The sequence below is a fragment of the Meleagris gallopavo genome, chromosome 21 (genome assembly GCF_905368555.1).
Source record: "Meleagris gallopavo chromosome 21, MGAL_WU_HG_1.1, whole genome shotgun sequence".
Lineage (NCBI taxonomy): Eukaryota > Metazoa > Chordata > Aves > Galliformes > Phasianidae > Meleagris > Meleagris gallopavo.
In genome coordinates, this window is record NC_139424.1 from 2,837,857 (window position 1) to 2,854,103 (window position 16,247).

Here is a 16,247-nt window from a genome sequence, read left to right on the forward strand (position 1 = left end):
TACTCCAACTGAAAGCATACACGTTTTGCCCTTCATCAGACAGGGCACTGTTTTTCAGAGGGCAGCAGAACTCAGCTGTTGGAAAATGTTTACCAAGAGCTTTAGGAAACACAAGCTTAAATACTTCCAAATTCTGCCCTGCAGCCTTTGCAATACAACTTGAAGCCACAGGACAAAACTTGAGCTTGCTTCCTCTTCTACATGATTTTTACTTCACTGTCTCCTACAGTCTGGATTTGTCCAGTACTACAGTCTAGTACTTGTCTACATTTTATTTCTTCCCTTCTTCTTTCCAACCCCCCCTTAAGTATCTGTTATTTCCAAATTAATACAGTGTTAAAGAACTTTGGAGGGGGAGATGGACACAAGCTATAGCAGACTCAAATAAAGACCAGTGTTAAATATTACTTAATGTTTTCTTTTATTTAAAAGATCATTCACAAAATACCATATCCATAAATTTATTTTGTTATGAAGCAGAATGTGTTAAGTGTTTGGAATTCTTTTTTCTTTTTTTTTTTTGTTCTTTTTTTTTTTTTTTTAAACATTTAAAAGTCAACTGTCTTGACTAGAGGTGAATTTTATATGGGAGTTTGTTCTTAAAATCTTTTCCACATTGAAGATGTAAATAGGTCACTAATTGGTTTGGAATACAACCACACAAATGCATGTCTGTCTTAAATTATTAGTGTTAGACAAATGGTTCTTATCTCAGAAGCAGATTAAGTGACAGGCAGAAGGAAGGAAAGAGTAGTTCTGTGAGTTGCTGGGACTCTGACATTACAGAAGTAACTTTAGAGAAGAAATTCACCACTAGCAGCAACGCTGGTAGTGAAGCAGCCATGCTTCCAAGAACTTTGGTGTGCTGATTGTTTTATCTGAAAGCTGTCAGCACTGGTATTAGGGGCCCACGTTTCTCATGCATTGGATGTATCCATACTTCAGTGTTATAGATCCAGATTTTGTTTTCAAACATAATGTGCTCTCTCCCCCTTAGCGCCAGCTTCCCCCTCCCTCCTCCCACACAGAACACCCAACAACTGCAAGAAACACTTCAAGTTCAGAGAGATGAAGCAATTAGAAATGCTTTTCACCCAAACTTCTACATGAAGAGAATCTATAGCATAACTATTTCTAATCTGCCCATTTTAATGGTATTGTGGAAGCAGAGGTCTTAAAACTGTACACCACTGGGCAAAGAAATACAGGGGATAATGGCAATTACATACTGCATGGCAAAGTATATACTCCATAAAGAAAAATAAAAAAGTCAATTTTACCTGTAGAAACTTCATTTAAAAACTTACCAAACATGTAAAACCTAAAGAAATGTAAGCAGAAAAAGCCAGTGAGCAGCTGTGCTCAAGCAGGCACAGTTTTGCAGCACTAACCTCAAGCTCAGGAGTGCAGTATCATACCATTTTGAAGTCTACAAAAAACAATCAGCAGCACTCTGCTGGCAGGTGCTTTATCCATACTGATTTCACCTATTTGCCAGGCTTGTCAGCCAACTTTATTTGCAGCTATTGATACTTCCAGGTAACCTGTGAGAAAGGGCAGCTACCGCCTTAGTTTTATAAGGGGCTCTGCTCTACACAACTACTCATCAATTATCCTAAATGGTATTTCACCACATGGTTAGAACTGTAAATTATTCAGTTCAACTCATCTGGACTCTCCAGTTTTCCTCTTCAGAGCCACAGCAATACAGAACAAGACATGCGGGTCAGAAGAGGAGCACTGAGGAAGTGAAAGGAAACAATACAGGGTAATAACTAAGTCTAACCTGTGCTTCTAAAGTAAAATAAACCCAGAAAGGAGGAAGTGAAGCAGCACCTTTGTCCATAGACCTCCACACTCGTGGAAGCAGCCACACCGCCTTATCTACTGGCAACTGTGCTGCTTGGAAGGAAACAGAAGAGGAAACTCAGCACAAAGCAGGCACTAGATACAGCAAAGCCAAGAACATACTAAAAACCACTTGTTAACAGCTGACATGCATTCACAAGCTCTGTGTTTTCGGTTTCAAAGAGGACAAATGCCAGATGGCAGGAATGGTAAACTGCAGGGTTGACATTCCAGCAGAGCTAGTCACTCTGTACTGTCTTGCGTTTTCTCCCGCCTCCCCATTCCCTCTCAACACCAAGCTCAGTCGTGCTCCTTTACTACTTCCTCTCGGGGCTTGGCTCCACCAAAGATAGCAGAATTTGGGTTGGCTACTTGATTGAGGGGAGTACCAACTGTTCGAGGTTTGAGCTGAAGTCGGGGCCGCTGCGCTCTTTCCTCTGGAAGAAAAAACAGCAAGGTTTTAAGATTTGCCTCTTGAGGGTAGCAGCTTTAATCTCATGAAGAAAACCGCAGTCATTCTTAAAGGAAAGCTTGTGTTACAGACGAGCTTACCTTCTGTTGGCTCTCTGAAGTCCATGGAAGATCCACGAAGGGGAGGCCCATCTCGGAAACGACCAGTGCCACCAGTTCCCATTAAGGCACCTGGTGGCCGTCGGTCTCCAGGGCGAGTTCCTCTACCCCGGCCTCCCAAGAAATCATCATCTTTGAATCCTGAAGAAGGAAAAGGGCGAATTTAAAGGGCACACTTCACAGTACTTTTAATCTAGATTTTTATTTGGATGACTGGAAAGCCTTGCAAGTCACTGTTGCCAGTCCAAGATGATGCACTGAGAGCCTTTGTCTGTAGACAGATTGCTTCACAGATTTCTAACATGTTCTGGAAGAGTCACAAGATTCCATACAAAACCATACTGTGCCACGTTCAGAACCTGATTTATTCACCTAGAGGCTCAGCCTTGCTCAGTCTTTGAGGAGGGGTCAAACAGTGTTAAAGTATGTGCTCAACTTTAACTTCAGACTTAACACTAGAAGGTGAATTCAGAGATAACACTAGAAGTACCACGAGTGCTGTTGCAGCCAGGAGATCACACTGCTCACACCCTTAGCATGAAACCTGCAGAAATAGAGCAAACGGGAAAAGAACCAGGGAGTAATGAAACTCCATAGCTTTCCACTTATGCTATTAACTGGCTAGGCATTTACTACACTAATGAAAGAGCTAGGAAAAAAAATAATGCAATTCAGACTTTAAATATGAAATTGACTACATTTCTTCAGTCTGTGTATCAAAACCCACCAAAAACTGCCTGTCACTGACTGGACTTCCATTCCATACTAATGACTATCTGGGCAGATTCCTCTGTTATTCCATCTGCATTCAATGGGAGGAAGATATTTCAATCTAGTAAAATATTGAAGTGGAATCGAATCAGTTTTTCGGAAGCCTCTTAGAAGTCGTGCTCCCATCTGAACGTTTCTGCTCCTACTTAACATTTGGTAGAGCTGCAGGACCATTTTCTGCTTCAGTGCCAAACAGCACATTTTTAAAGACTTAATCCAGTGCAATGGAATCTGAGAAAAGCTTCTGTAGCAACTCAGACTTAAACGCTAAACTTCTGGCACACAAATCACTTGTCCAGATGAAGCATATCTGTATTTGGAGAAGCTGCCAAAAAAGCTACAAGGCTATGGAGGCTGACACCAGAATGCTTAGCTACAAAGGCAGGTTAAGCATAGCACCGTAGCAAGCTTGTTCTCTCCAGCATCAGGCTTCAGTTCCATGCTAGGGCAATGGTGTGCTTTGTCACCACTCCTGCTTTGTCCATTCCGCTCATGCAGAGACCAGACATTGCAACACTGCACTTGCCAACATCTCCCCATCAGAAAATGGGCCAAACCCACAATTTCAGAGGATAAAAGCACAGGTGTTAATATCACCTTGGATACTTATGAGTAGAAATTAACTGGAAGTCAAAAACAAACATGGTGGCTCCATCACCACCTTCTAACTCAGCAAATTCAGTCATTTGCTGCAACTTGCATGACTGTAACAGATCTGACTTTCAGGAATTGCATGCAAACATGCTTTGGAACTCTGACACACCTTTGGAGATGTCATTTGTTTCAGGACTACGCACACGACATTACATCTTAACAGGTTAAAGCCTCTACACTGAGAGAATACAGCACCAACATCAGTTTTTCCACATGACCTGTCTGTTTCTGCTACTATTAAATAAATATTCTTGGGTTCATGCCTAAGAAATGCAATGCTTAAAACCTTGACATCACCACCAACATTCAATGTTCTGTCACCTAAATCATTTCATAAAAACTTAAAATTAAGACCACTTCCTCTGTTACAAAGCAATTCAAGTTTCCCCTTTAAGAATTCCACTGTAGCCACGGCACATCCAGAGCTGGCACACAGTAGATTGAATCAAAACAGAAATGGGGACAAATGTAGCTGACATGGAAGTGAGAACATTTCAGTGCCTTTTAGGCTGCCTATATAAGTGTTAATACTGATACCAGAACCGAAGTCATCTCTGGAATCCCATCCACCTCCTCTGGATTCTCGGGAACCTCCTCCCATTCCTAGGAAAAAAGCCACAATTGTGTTCAGGTCTAAAGCTGTGGGAAAGACTGATCAAGGGGACACCAAACCTAAGTCCAGTCCTTCAATATCCAATGCCACGCTGCTGGAAACTCTTCATTTCAGTACTGCCAAGTTTCATTGGAAAGGAAGATTAGTTTGTATTAACCAAAAATATGTGGTCAGGAAAGCTTCTCTAATACACGCTGTATGAAAAACTTCAGTGAATTTAGTTTTATCAACAGGAAAGGCTGCTCTCACATGAGATATTGCTTACTCACTTTCTTATATTGTAAGAAAATAGTAGCAGATCAGACCCTTGGGCTTATGATTGTCCTCTGCCAGGCAGTGCACATTGCTAGGGGTACTGGTCTCACTTCCTGGGTTAGGAGTGACAACACATTCAGCTCTTGGACACAAAGCACATCTACTCCAGGCACTTCAGGAGCGGCAGCAGCTACGTTTAAGACAATGCATACAAATTCTCCTTCCTGTACAGTCTTCATGTTGATTTGTGTGCCTTGCATGCATTAGTTCACACCAAAAGTCATCACTACAACAGCTACATTTAAAAAAGCATAAATCTAGGAAAATAGAAGTCACCTCTGTCATCAGGTCCGCCTTTTCTGAAACCAAAGCCACCTTTATCCTGTTTTCTGCCTTCTGCTATGTCCACTCGGAGTGATCGGTCACCCAAAAGCTGTTAAATAAAGAGGAGAATCCCTTCAGAATTTGCTAGCTGGGCTGCCAAGAAATGTGAGACTTGTGCTCACAGATTTCATAAACTAATTGGAAATATACTTACTGCACCATCATATGTAAGAGCTTCCTTGAGTGACTCCACTTCATCAAACTCTACGTAACAAAATCCTGTAAGAAGAACCTCGTAAGTCAATACCAGCATTTTAGAAGGCATTTAGAAGAAGCTTCTCTTCCCAAATATCTCCCTTCTCTTTCAGCTATGAGCAGGGATAAGTGCAAGATGTACATGACTCCAATCAACCATCATGAAAGATGAACTCATTTGTAACTTATACCTATGGTTACTAACAGCTCGGACAGCTCGTGCAGCAGAACTCTGCAAGGGCACTACACAAGTAGGAGCCTGACAGTTTCCTTCCCTTTATGTTCTCAAGACAGGCTACATTTGATTTGTGACTTAAGACAGGTACTTAGCTGAATATTGACATCTGTTATTAGCATCTTTAAACAAGAAGCTGAGGTACCTGCTGGCTGGCAACCTGATTTTGTCACATCGCTTAGTGAATTAACTATGCCTTTTCTCAAACTCCCTGCATTAAACCTTCATCCTCTATCAAAATAACTTAGAAACACACTTCCTTTCCACAAGCTACTTCCAATGTTAATATGATTCACTTACTCTAACACAAGCGCACATGAATGGCTTACCTAGCTGCTCTTCTATCTACTAAAAAGGAAAAGCAATGGGAATCTTCTGAGCTAAAGAAAGGTTATGCACCCACTCAAAACTTAAGATGTTCAATCTTAGGTAAGATACTTCAATTTTATTGCAAAACATAAAAAAAAAACACAAGGCTTAAGAGTCTTTCATGAGGGGGCCAATATTAACTTATTTGTTGGTGAAAGACCTCATGTAAGTCAACATGGCAGAACAACAAACTAACTTTACAGTGGAGACTGAAATTAGTCATTAAAAAGATTTTGAAAGCAGATAATTTTCTCCTCCCAGTAAACAATCCAAAACTAAAGCAGTTCTGAACACTCACCTTTAAATTTATCTGTTTCCTTGTCTCTGACTAGTCGTACACTCCTTACGCTGAGATCCTTGAAGATGGCATCTATGTCTCCTTGAACAGTGTTGAAGGGGAGATTTCCCACATAGGCTGTGAAGGGGGGCTCTGTTGGCAGCTCTTTCTGTTTGCGAGAACCAAGGCCACCACCACGAGACCTGGTGAAAAAGCACAGCCCATTTCTGAACGCGATTCCCAGCACAGCAGTAGAGCAGGATGACACTGACTGACTTTTTGGGAGTGGGTTTTCTCCCCAGCTTCTGTTAGAAGCCCTTTATCTGTACCTATCGCCTCCACAACAGTCCTGCTCTCTGCTTTACTGTATTACCTGACCAGTACTCCAGTGGGAGAAGATGAACTTTTTCCCTCTATCACAAGCCATTAAGACTGCAGCAGTGTAGAGCTATCCACACTGTTCACTACTCTAAAACAAACGAACAAAAAAAAACCATACAGTCCAGACTAGATTTTAAGAATAATTCATAGCAGCAAAGAAATACCTGCATGGCACAGGCCTATCCTGGAGCTTACGTGGAAACAAAGCATTCAATCAAATGCGTATCATCAATTTCACAACAGTTTAAACATCTTTTGACCCTGAAAAGCCACTGCAGGGATCAGCTGTCAGATATCTAAAGGGTACCTGATCTGGAACACATGCTGAACAGCTTAGCTGAACAAGACATTCTAAAGGCAGAAAAAAAAAACAATTTAAGAAACAAGAAATTGGATGTTTGCTTCTTCCTTTTTTTCTTCTGCCTTATTCGTGAACCACAAAGTTGTCTTTTCCTACCCTTTCTCAGCCTCAGTTAAATCCATCAGCACTGGCTGCTGAGGAACTAGAAAAGTGCCAGCTAAAATCTTCACCATATTAATCTACACATCTGTGTTAATCTCCCATACAGTCTAAGCATCTAAAGATAACTTTGATCTCTATAACAGAGAGCAAAGGCCCTTCACTCACAGCTCCTGGATTTCTTGACTGCAGGATGCCCCAGGCAACCCTGCAATGCCATCTGTGTTGCCTAAGCAGACTGAGTTATCTGAGATGGCTACCTTTAACTCTGCCCATGTTCTCTCCTTCGATACCTTGCTTGTACTGGATTTTGTTCATGCCTGCTCCCTTTCCAAGGCAGTCACTGTGCATTTAAAAAGATGCTGGAACACAAAGCGTATTAAACCAGGATTTGCTAGGATGGCAAGGACTAATTAGTTTTCTGCAGAGGGTCAAATATTATTCTGGCTAGTTGCATGCAGCCAAAAATCCAGAGGACAAGCAATGTATTTGCTCACCTTTTTTTCCCTTCTTCATTCCAGAATAAATATTTTGTTGCAAATGAATGACATAATGTTGAAATCTTGCATAAGATTCCTTAACTCTTGCAAGGTAAGCCTGTCCTTTGTGCCTCTTGGTGCTAACAGGCAGGAGCTGTCCCCAACAATATCAGCATGTTACTGCATGTATTTGAGTCAAAACCTGCATATCTTTAATCAGGGTTTACCCAGGTTCATATTTCAGTGTTTTTGACAATATCCCATATCTGCCTTCCTCTTGTTAACACACCAAAAACACACTCAAGAACCAAAGCTTCTATATCTGATGGTCTGAATGTACAGCAATTTTAACTTCAGCCACATGACTGAGCTGTAAGAAAGAACTCAAGGATGCAGAGCTGCTCTAAGAAGTTCAGAAACATGCAGAAGTTGCATGTCTTCATCCTTTATTTTCATCAGTGACTTCACAAACAGCCATTAAAGTGCCATACATTTAATTGACAGCCTAAAGTCTCAACTTTTAAATCCTTCCACCACATCAATATTGCTCAGGCCGATTTTCACCATGTTTACTGGGCTGCCAATCATCTGGCTCAGCGAGCTGATTCATCTGAAGGCACATCCTAAAGCCCTATCAACAAGGCGATCCAGCCAGCTGGAAGGCAATGTGCCAATGCAGGAAGGAGAGTATGAGCTAGGGCTCCAACTACAGTTATCTCCACTTAAAAAGTGGAATTAAGTGGAATTAACACCAAATTGTTCTAGGAAGGCCTCAGTTATGAAATAACTGTATATTTGGTATTCTAGATCATTTGAGGAACACCAGTGGCCACAAACAGGGTTTCAAGTAGCATCCTACAAGGATAGTGTACAGCCTTTACTATTTTTTTAGCACCAGAAGAAGCTGTTCCTACACTTTGCTGCATTTATTCAACACTGAAAATAAATAAGGCTGAATCCAGTAACCAGATGAATCTGCAGCAATGTGCTCAGTTTGTAACAAAATAAAACAATAAGTCCACTGTAATTAAAAACACCCCTGAACTCAGTGACCTGGGTCACACCAAAGTACTCACATCTGCACTTCCTACTCAGTGCAACTCTTGCTGAGACACAATTAGGTAACAATGACATCACCTTCACAGAAGAAGTGGGTATATAAAGATATTTTTCCAGAAAACCAAGGAAGTTTGTTTCTAGCAAAGGCAGGAAGAAGCATCTCTATAATCAGGTTACTTTTTGGTGGACTAAGCCAGGTGACCTCATAAGGCCAAAGTGGAGTGAAGGAGCAACCAAGCTATGATTCTGAAGGTACTCTCACAATGTTCTGCTGTTCTTTTCAGAAAATGTGTCAAAAAAAAAAATCAAACTAGAAATATTTTGGAGAGCTGTTATTTAATAGCTAAACAAGAGTCCTGTACTTATCTCTCTGGCTTTTTGAAGAGAAAGCTTTATACCTTTGTTATTTGTGTTAACAGTATGTTTTCTGTCTGAAATAAAGTCACTTGTAAATGAAGTAACTACCAGACATCTCAAGTACAGCAAAATCCCATCCCATCAAGTCTCAGACATCTTCTGTCGCTTTTCCAGTGTAATTCTGAGAAATAAGAGAACAGGGCAGATGTCTCAGGGATGCCAGAGTTTGTTGGGAACTGCCACTTCATATCTGTCACACTGATATCTCATGTTAACTCTTCACACAGACCAATGGTTATGAAAAAATGCAGCTTTAAGAAACTCCATCTCAACTGAGCTCTCCCTGTTCCTGCAGTCCCAGAGCCCTCAGGAATCAAAAACGATTCTTTAACCAGAACCTTCAAGCATTAACAGCCATGTTTTCACTATGCTGAACATTACAAGACCTCACATGAAGCAGAAGGAGCTACTACAATCTTTGAATCGAGTGCTAGTAACTTAGCAGGGACATCTGCAGAGGTACCTACTAATTACTTCAAGTCTGATTCAGTAAAGCATGCATCTGACTCTTGCCTGAGAGCAAGATTAAGTACTCTCTTCAAGAAATCTGAATATGAAAGGCACATTTTAATTTCAGCTTTATTACTTCATGTTACACGCCTACAGTGACAAGGGCAGATTCTACAGCAACATGTGAATTAGTTACGAGTGTCAAGTGCCACTTCAGGCTGTCATCATTGTCAAAGCAGATTTCTAAGCAGCTGTATCATGTTTGCTCTGGGATGTCTCCCCTTTAGACAAAGGATAAACACGTGCAGAACAACTAATTCAGAAAGTTTAAGTACTGCTTTATCTAAATACAAAAACTCACCCCTGTTCTGATCTCAGCAATACTCCCTGCTACCTGAACAGCCAAAGAAATGAAACCGGTTTATTCCTTTAACCACAGAGGATGACAACACTGTTTAGAAAGCACCTCTTGAAAGACTGAGCTATAAAAGCAGCATACTCATTAACATTTGCTTGCAAATAGTTTATTTCACAGTTTTATGCCTACTGCTTTAATTTAGTGCACACTAACTTGCATTGCACCAACCTTCAAGAAACTGAGTACCTGAAATTCCTAACCTGATTTACGGCAAACTTCCAAATTGCTATTGCTTTTGTAGCCCACTTCTCCCTCCTCCAAAACACGCAACCTCCACCGAAGTCACAGAGCCGAGCTCCGTTCCTGAGCTCCGTTCCTACGGCTCGGTGATTTCGAGTCACCCCGTGCCTCGGTGCCGCGTGCAGCTCACGGCGCTGACCGGAGCGCCCCGCCAGCTCCCGCCCGCCGCGGGCATCGCAGCGCCGCCCGCTCCCGGGGCTTTTCCATTCTGCCGGCTCGCGGCCTCCTGTCCTCCTCGAATCCTTCATTCACGGGAAGCTTCCTCCTCCCCGCCCGGCCCTGCAGGAGCTCCTCACGGCACGCCTCGGCTCCGGCCCAGCATGTCCCCATATCCTGTATTCCATCCCCTCCCCCTCCGCGCCCCCGGGCCGGCAGACGCGCACTGCCGCACGCCGCGTCCTCCCGCCCTTCCCCGGAGCTCCGAGCCGCCACACCGCAACCCTGGCGATACTCATCCGCCTAACCAAGGAATCGCCCCATCCCCATCCAGGCTCCCCGCGGTCTCGGCTCCCCCCGCCAGGGTTGGGCAACGAGAGGAGCCGAGGAGCTCCCGCAGGCGGCATCGCCGCCCGTCTCCCTCCTCTCCCGCCATCGCACAGCGCAGGGGCCACGCTAGGCCCGGCCGGGCCGCGCCCCCTCCTTCCAGGCCGGGGGTCACGGAGCGCCTTTCCCCGCTTCCTTCTCCGCTCCCCGGGGAGCTCCCGACGTTCTCCGGCGACCCAAACCCCGGCTCTGCCGCCCCCCGGCGCCTCGCTCACCCCCGGCCGCCGCCGAAGCTGCTGTAGGCCCGATCGTCGTAAGGATCGAAATCCGCCATCGCCACCTCAGCCTCCACCCCGTGCGAGCGTGACAGGACCGCGCCCCGAGGACCCCGCGCCGCTTATATACGGCGGCGCGCGCGCCGGGGCTGCCCCCGCCAGTGCCTGTCTGCAGCGCCGCGCCGGGACGGGCTGCCCGAGCCGCTGCCTGACTGAAAATCCCAGCGCCGCCGTCACAGGCGGGCGGCGCGGCGCTTTGTGCCGTGCGGCGGTTCCGCGCTGCGTCTGGGCCGCTTTGCGGGATTCGCGTGTCGGTACAAAGTGAAAATCGCGCGGGTGATTAGAAATAAAGGAGTTGCGCTGTTTGTTTGTACGTTTGCGGAGGCTCTGGGTGCTTCGGGTCCTCCATCTCCACCGGCGGGCGCCTCGGGACCAAATCTGACCCACGAGGGCACGGCGGCATCCCTCGGTGAGGGGAGGTCCGCGAGCCGCGCATCGCGCCGCTCGGGCAGAACCGGCGGCCCCGCGCCCGCTCCGTCCCCGCTGCCCCGGAAGAGGCGGGGCGGGCGGCGCTGCGGCGGCCCCACGTGCGGAGGAGGCGGCATGGCGGAGCCGGGAGCGCGGCGCGGCGCGGCGGTGCCGGCCGATCCCAGAGGGGTGCTGCGGAAGGGCCGCGCTTTTCTCGATCTGTTCTGGGATATCGCCAAACCCGAGCAGGACGTGCGGCTGGAGGCTACCGAAAATCTCCTGCGGCACCTGAGGGACGGCGGGGAGGTGAGGAGATGCGGCTGGGGAGCGGCGGGGCTCCGAGCCGCTCGGGTCTGTGCGGGGCGGCTGTCACCGCCTGGCTCTGTTTCAGGATGAAGAACTGAAGTACGCCTTGAAGCGCCTGGTGGAGGGGCTGGGAGCCACACGCGAGGCTGCGAGGCCGGGATTCAGCTTGGCCCTGGCGCAGGTCAGTGCGTTGGAGTCACGACAGGATACTTTTATCTTTTGCCTTAGAAGATGCAAGGACGATTTCCTCTAGTATCACATACGTTGTGTTTAAAAGTTGCTCGCTGTGGCCTAATAAGTGAGGCAGAGACTTTAGTGATGAAGCTGGTCGTGAAAAATAGGGAGGGAGTAGTGGGCATTCGACCATCCTGCATAGCACTGAGGATGCCCAAAGGGACATTAGCACGTATCTATGAGAAAAGAGCAAACCTCCCTGAAAGGAGGTTGGAGCATGGTGGGGATCTGTCTGCTCCCAGGTGACAGCGATAGGATGAGAGGTGATGGCAATAGGATGCCAGGAGAGGTTCAGGTTGGACTTTAGAAGAAATTTCTTATCAGAAAGAGCTGTGATGCATTGGCACAGCTGCACAGGGAGGTGGTGGTGGTCACTGTTCCTGGAGGTGTTCCAGAGCCGTGGGGATGTGGCACTGAAGGATGTGGTCAATGGACGTGATGGGGTGGGTTGGGGTTGGATTTGGGGATCTCAGAGGTCTTTTCTCAGTGCTGTTTAAGCCTATAACATTGTAGACATCGAGTCTATAATTATAACTCATTGAGTTCCTGCAGTGGAGGTCCCCAGTGGGATGTGACCCTATCACACCTAACAAGCTGGTGATACAGCAGGGCCTGGTTTTTTCCCACTTAGGTCAAGGCCTTGCTGAAGAGTTTTGTTGCTTCTGTTAACAGGGTCATATGATTGCAGCAAAATGCTTTTATTATTAGTCCTGCTATGTCTGGAGCTTACAAACAGAAGGGGAAATCAACTCTTTGAAAGCGTAGATAACAGCAGGACAAGGGCAAATGGTTTTAAGTTGAGGGAGGGAAGATTTAGGTTGGATGTCAGGGAGAAGTTCTTTACTATGAGAGTGGTGAGGTGCTGGAACAGCTGTCCAGAGAGGTTGTGGATGCCCCATCCATCCCTGGAGGTGTTCAAGGCCAGATTGGATGGGGCCCTGGGCAGCCTGGGCTGGTATGAAATGTGGAGGTTGGTGGCCCTGCATGTGGCAGGGGGTTGGAGATTCATGATCCTTGAGCTCCCTTCCAACCCTGGTCATTCTGTGATTCTGTCTGCACTGGTTCTAATTCTAGTTGTGCTCTATTCTACTCTAATGAAGTAGCACATCTGATGTTCAGCCCTGTTCTGGCTGAACTTGGTAAATCTTCATAGAATGCAAGAGTTGCCAAGTGAGCTGTCTCATCCATCTCCTCAGGTTTTGCAGGCTTTTGAGGAAATCCCATTGTGCAGTGTCCTGGAACAGATAAAAGAAAAGCATAATCTGGAAAAGGTGAAAAAGGTGAGTTTTCTTCTAGCAGCATTGGCCAGCAGCTGGTTGTTCTCTGGAACCTGGACAGTGTGGCTTTGGGGTTCGTGCAGTGAAAAAAACTGAAATATTTCTGAAAGCTGAAAATAGATGGCATTGTTGCCTGCCACTGTTTTAACTGAGATTTGGCCATGTGACAGAGAGATAATCAATGGCAGGCACTGTTAAATATGGTGCTGGAGGTTGGTTTTGGGTTTCTTATCTTCATCTGGCAGGATGGTCTAGGCTAAATCTTCCAGCCACCTTGTTCCACAGAGGTGTAGCTGAATATGAGATGTAACTTCTCAGGGGGTTGGGCTTTTATTCCGCTATTTTTTCCTTTTCAGAAACTTGTAAGAAATGCTGCTTTTGGAAACTTTTTTGGAGTTATGGCTCTTTTTCAGTCTGGCCGGCTTGTCAAGGTAATTTGTTATTTTTGTTGTTGGTCAGCAGTGGTTCTAGGGCTGTCTGAAGTACAGAAATGTCTGAAATACAGGGGGTGGAGGGTGTAGAGGGAAAGGCTGCATGCCCTCACTTTTTGAGTTGTCTTTCTTTTCTAGGACCAGAAGGCTCTGCTGGAGAGTATCCAGCTTCTGCAGCAGCTGGCACATCACCAAACACACCTCAGAGATCTCCCTAGCAAAACTCTTGTTGACATTTTGTCAGAGGTATGGCCACAGCATGTGTTGGATGGGAGGAGGGAAGGCTTTGCTTTGGGAATTTTTCATTTGTTTGCTCGTAGCTAAAAGTTGAGGGAGGATTATGGAAGAGTAAATTTAAACTGTGGGAGCTATATTCTCAATTGTCTGTGAGCAGATGCTTTTGTTCTGGGAAGGATGCTCTGGTTTACTTTAGTCTGGACAAACCCATGCTTAGTGACAACATACTGCCCTGCTCTGTGTGGTTCAGCACCTGGGGGACTGTATGGCAATACTGGATAAAAACTGATTAATTTTGGTTGCGTCACCATAAAGATTAGTTGTAAAGTTTTTGAAACACCACAGGCTTTTAGTAAAACACTGTACAATGCAGGTGTTTTAATATACTACACAGCAGGTTAGCACAATGCCCTCAAATGTTTCTCACATACTCTCTAACCTTCATTTCTGTCCAGGTTCCTGAAACTGTGTTTGAGGAGGTGCTTTTTGGCATCTTGCAAGCTGATCTGACGTCAGCCTTCAAATCTCCAGAGAACCTGCATCTTTTACTTGTGGGCATGCAGAAGTTCCCTGGTGTTCTAAAACCTAAAAAGCTAAAGAAGCTGTTTGGCTCACCTACTATTGTAAATGAAGAAAATATCCCCAGGTAAGTGTTAAATGAGCACCATTAAATGCAGCATTCTTGGTCTCTTGGCTGTCTGAGAGAAGTATGATTTTCCCTCTGAAACCTGCCTGTATTTACCACTAGGAATGCTTTCTAACTTTCTATGTATGTTAGGGGTTAAATGCTAACAGCTATGCAGGTTATTAAATTATAGTTCTGACATTTCTCCTGAGGTGTTTTGCCTCTGGTGATTAGGAAATATTCTGCATTGTTCAGCAGGGTGAATTTGGCCTTCAGCAAACCCCTTGCAGGCTTGATCTTTCACACTATGCTCTTGCTTCTTTTAGACTTGTAGAGCTTCTGGAAAGTGCTGCCAAGTCAGAGAAGAAGGACAAGAAATTGCCCAGTGTTGGGCTTGATTTGCTACAAGTGTCATTGAAGGAAGGTGCCTTTGAACTGTTTTGGAATGAAGCTGTGGAGAATGGGCTATTCAAGGAGAAATCAGGACCTGTGAGGTTTGTTCATGTTTGTGCAGTATTTATTGCTTTCCTTATTATCCTTCTGTTTCTTGCCTCAGTCTTTCTGTTGCCCTGTGGTAGATGAAGCAGATGTTTTCTGATGAGCAATGTGAAACATTTGATTATTTAGATAGACATGAAAAACCTTATAGGAAGCCAGATCCATGAATTATCAGTGTGGTTTCTGCTAGAATAGGATGCATTAAAATGCCTGAATATTATTGGTCTCCTTTGGTTTGGGTTCTGATGCAGTCTGTATTTCAGTAGAATATGACTGGGGTTGAAGTCATAGCAGTAGTTGTTTCAGCTCCTTTTCCAAGTCTAATATTAGGTCTTTGCAGATTCTTAGATTGTCTCCTGCGACTCACGCTGTACAAACATGGTGCAAAATCCTCAACATAAATCTGTGAGCATTTTAGGGGCATATAATTTAATTTGGATTGTAGCAAGCCAGTCTGTGGACAGATCTAAAATCTCTGTTAGGTTAAGTGTTTGAAAGTCGTAGACGTGCACTTCCCTATACATGTGTATTTTAACATATTACACAAGTATCACAGTGAAAGGAAACCTTTTCCTAGCCTTGCCAGTTTATGTCTTGTGTTAGTTGACTTGAATTGGCATCTGTGTAAATCTGAAAATACTCCTTGTATGCTCAAAAGTATTGTGTTTCTTAGCCTGACTTCCTGCAGAATTGAGGCTAACGCTGTCTATTTGACAGTTCTTGAGCCCATTAGGCAAAAAAAAAATTGATCAAATTTGACAGCAAGTTTCAAAAACACATAAATTTTTGTTAGTCGTGTGGAAATGGATACCTGGGGAGAAGAGAACCAGCTAGTGGGTTGAGGAAGGGGCTGCTGGTGAGGACTCATCTTTTTCTAGGTGGCAGAGGATGTGGTATGGGGAGGAATCTGAAAGCTGTGCTAGCCAGAAGGAATATTTTCAACAGTAGGATTTTTGACTTCAGTCTTTGCATGGTCCGTGCAGCCTGTCCCCATCACTTATTCTGTCATACAATCCCAGCATGGCCTGGGTCGAAAAGGACCTCGAAAATCATCTAGTTTCAACTCCTGTGTCATCTCCCTTTGTGGCTTTGTGACTTTGTCTCTGTTTGAGAGAATCTTCTTTGTTTCTGCTCAGTTACATGTGCTACCGGCTGCTGGGCAGTGCTCTGCCACTGTTGTCTCTGGATCAGCTGCAGATGGTTCTCAAGGGGAGGGTGATGCAGCACTATGGAGAACACGTTGTCACAACTCAGGTAGGTCTTCTGAAGGTACTCGTGTTCAGGGATAAAGACACTGTTCTGAGCAGAACTTCCCCCCTGCATTTGTCCACTTTTCTA

The 16,247-nt window shown here is 45.0% G+C and overlaps 2 protein-coding genes across 3 annotated transcripts in view; one reads left to right on the forward strand and one right to left on the reverse strand.

Annotated features, from left to right (window-relative positions):
- Positions 1 to 402: 402 nt before the first annotated feature.
- On the reverse strand, positions 403 to 10,993 carry EIF4H (eukaryotic translation initiation factor 4H). Of its 2 annotated transcripts, XM_085240785.1 has the most exons (7): positions 10,834 to 10,993; positions 6,193 to 6,374; positions 5,250 to 5,314; positions 5,048 to 5,144; positions 4,381 to 4,446; positions 2,401 to 2,559; positions 403 to 2,285 (listed from the first exon to the last, which is right to left on the reverse strand). In XM_085240785.1, exons 1-7 carry the CDS (start codon positions 10,890 to 10,892, stop codon positions 2,149 to 2,151), a joined length of 765 nt encoding a protein of 254 aa, XP_085096911.1. In that variant the 5' UTR covers positions 10,893 to 10,993; the 3' UTR covers positions 403 to 2,148. The 2 variants fall into 2 exon arrangements, with proteins under 2 accessions (XP_085096911.1, XP_085096912.1); XM_085240786.1 differs by lacking the exon at positions 4,381 to 4,446.
- A 142-nt stretch (positions 10,994 to 11,135) lies between these two features.
- Positions 11,136 to 16,247, forward strand: part of MYBBP1A (MYB binding protein 1a) — a 51,733-nt gene continuing 46,621 nt past the window's right edge. The window contains exons 1-8 of the mRNA XM_010721910.4: positions 11,136 to 11,607; positions 11,693 to 11,788; positions 13,038 to 13,121; positions 13,475 to 13,549; positions 13,688 to 13,795; positions 14,242 to 14,432; positions 14,738 to 14,905; positions 16,046 to 16,163. Coding sequence (XP_010720212.3) covers positions 11,437 to 11,607; positions 11,693 to 11,788; positions 13,038 to 13,121; positions 13,475 to 13,549; positions 13,688 to 13,795; positions 14,242 to 14,432; positions 14,738 to 14,905; positions 16,046 to 16,163 — 1,011 coding nt within the window. The 5' untranslated portion in view covers positions 11,136 to 11,436. The remainder of the gene's footprint in view (positions 11,608 to 11,692; positions 11,789 to 13,037; positions 13,122 to 13,474; positions 13,550 to 13,687; positions 13,796 to 14,241; positions 14,433 to 14,737; positions 14,906 to 16,045; positions 16,164 to 16,247) is intronic.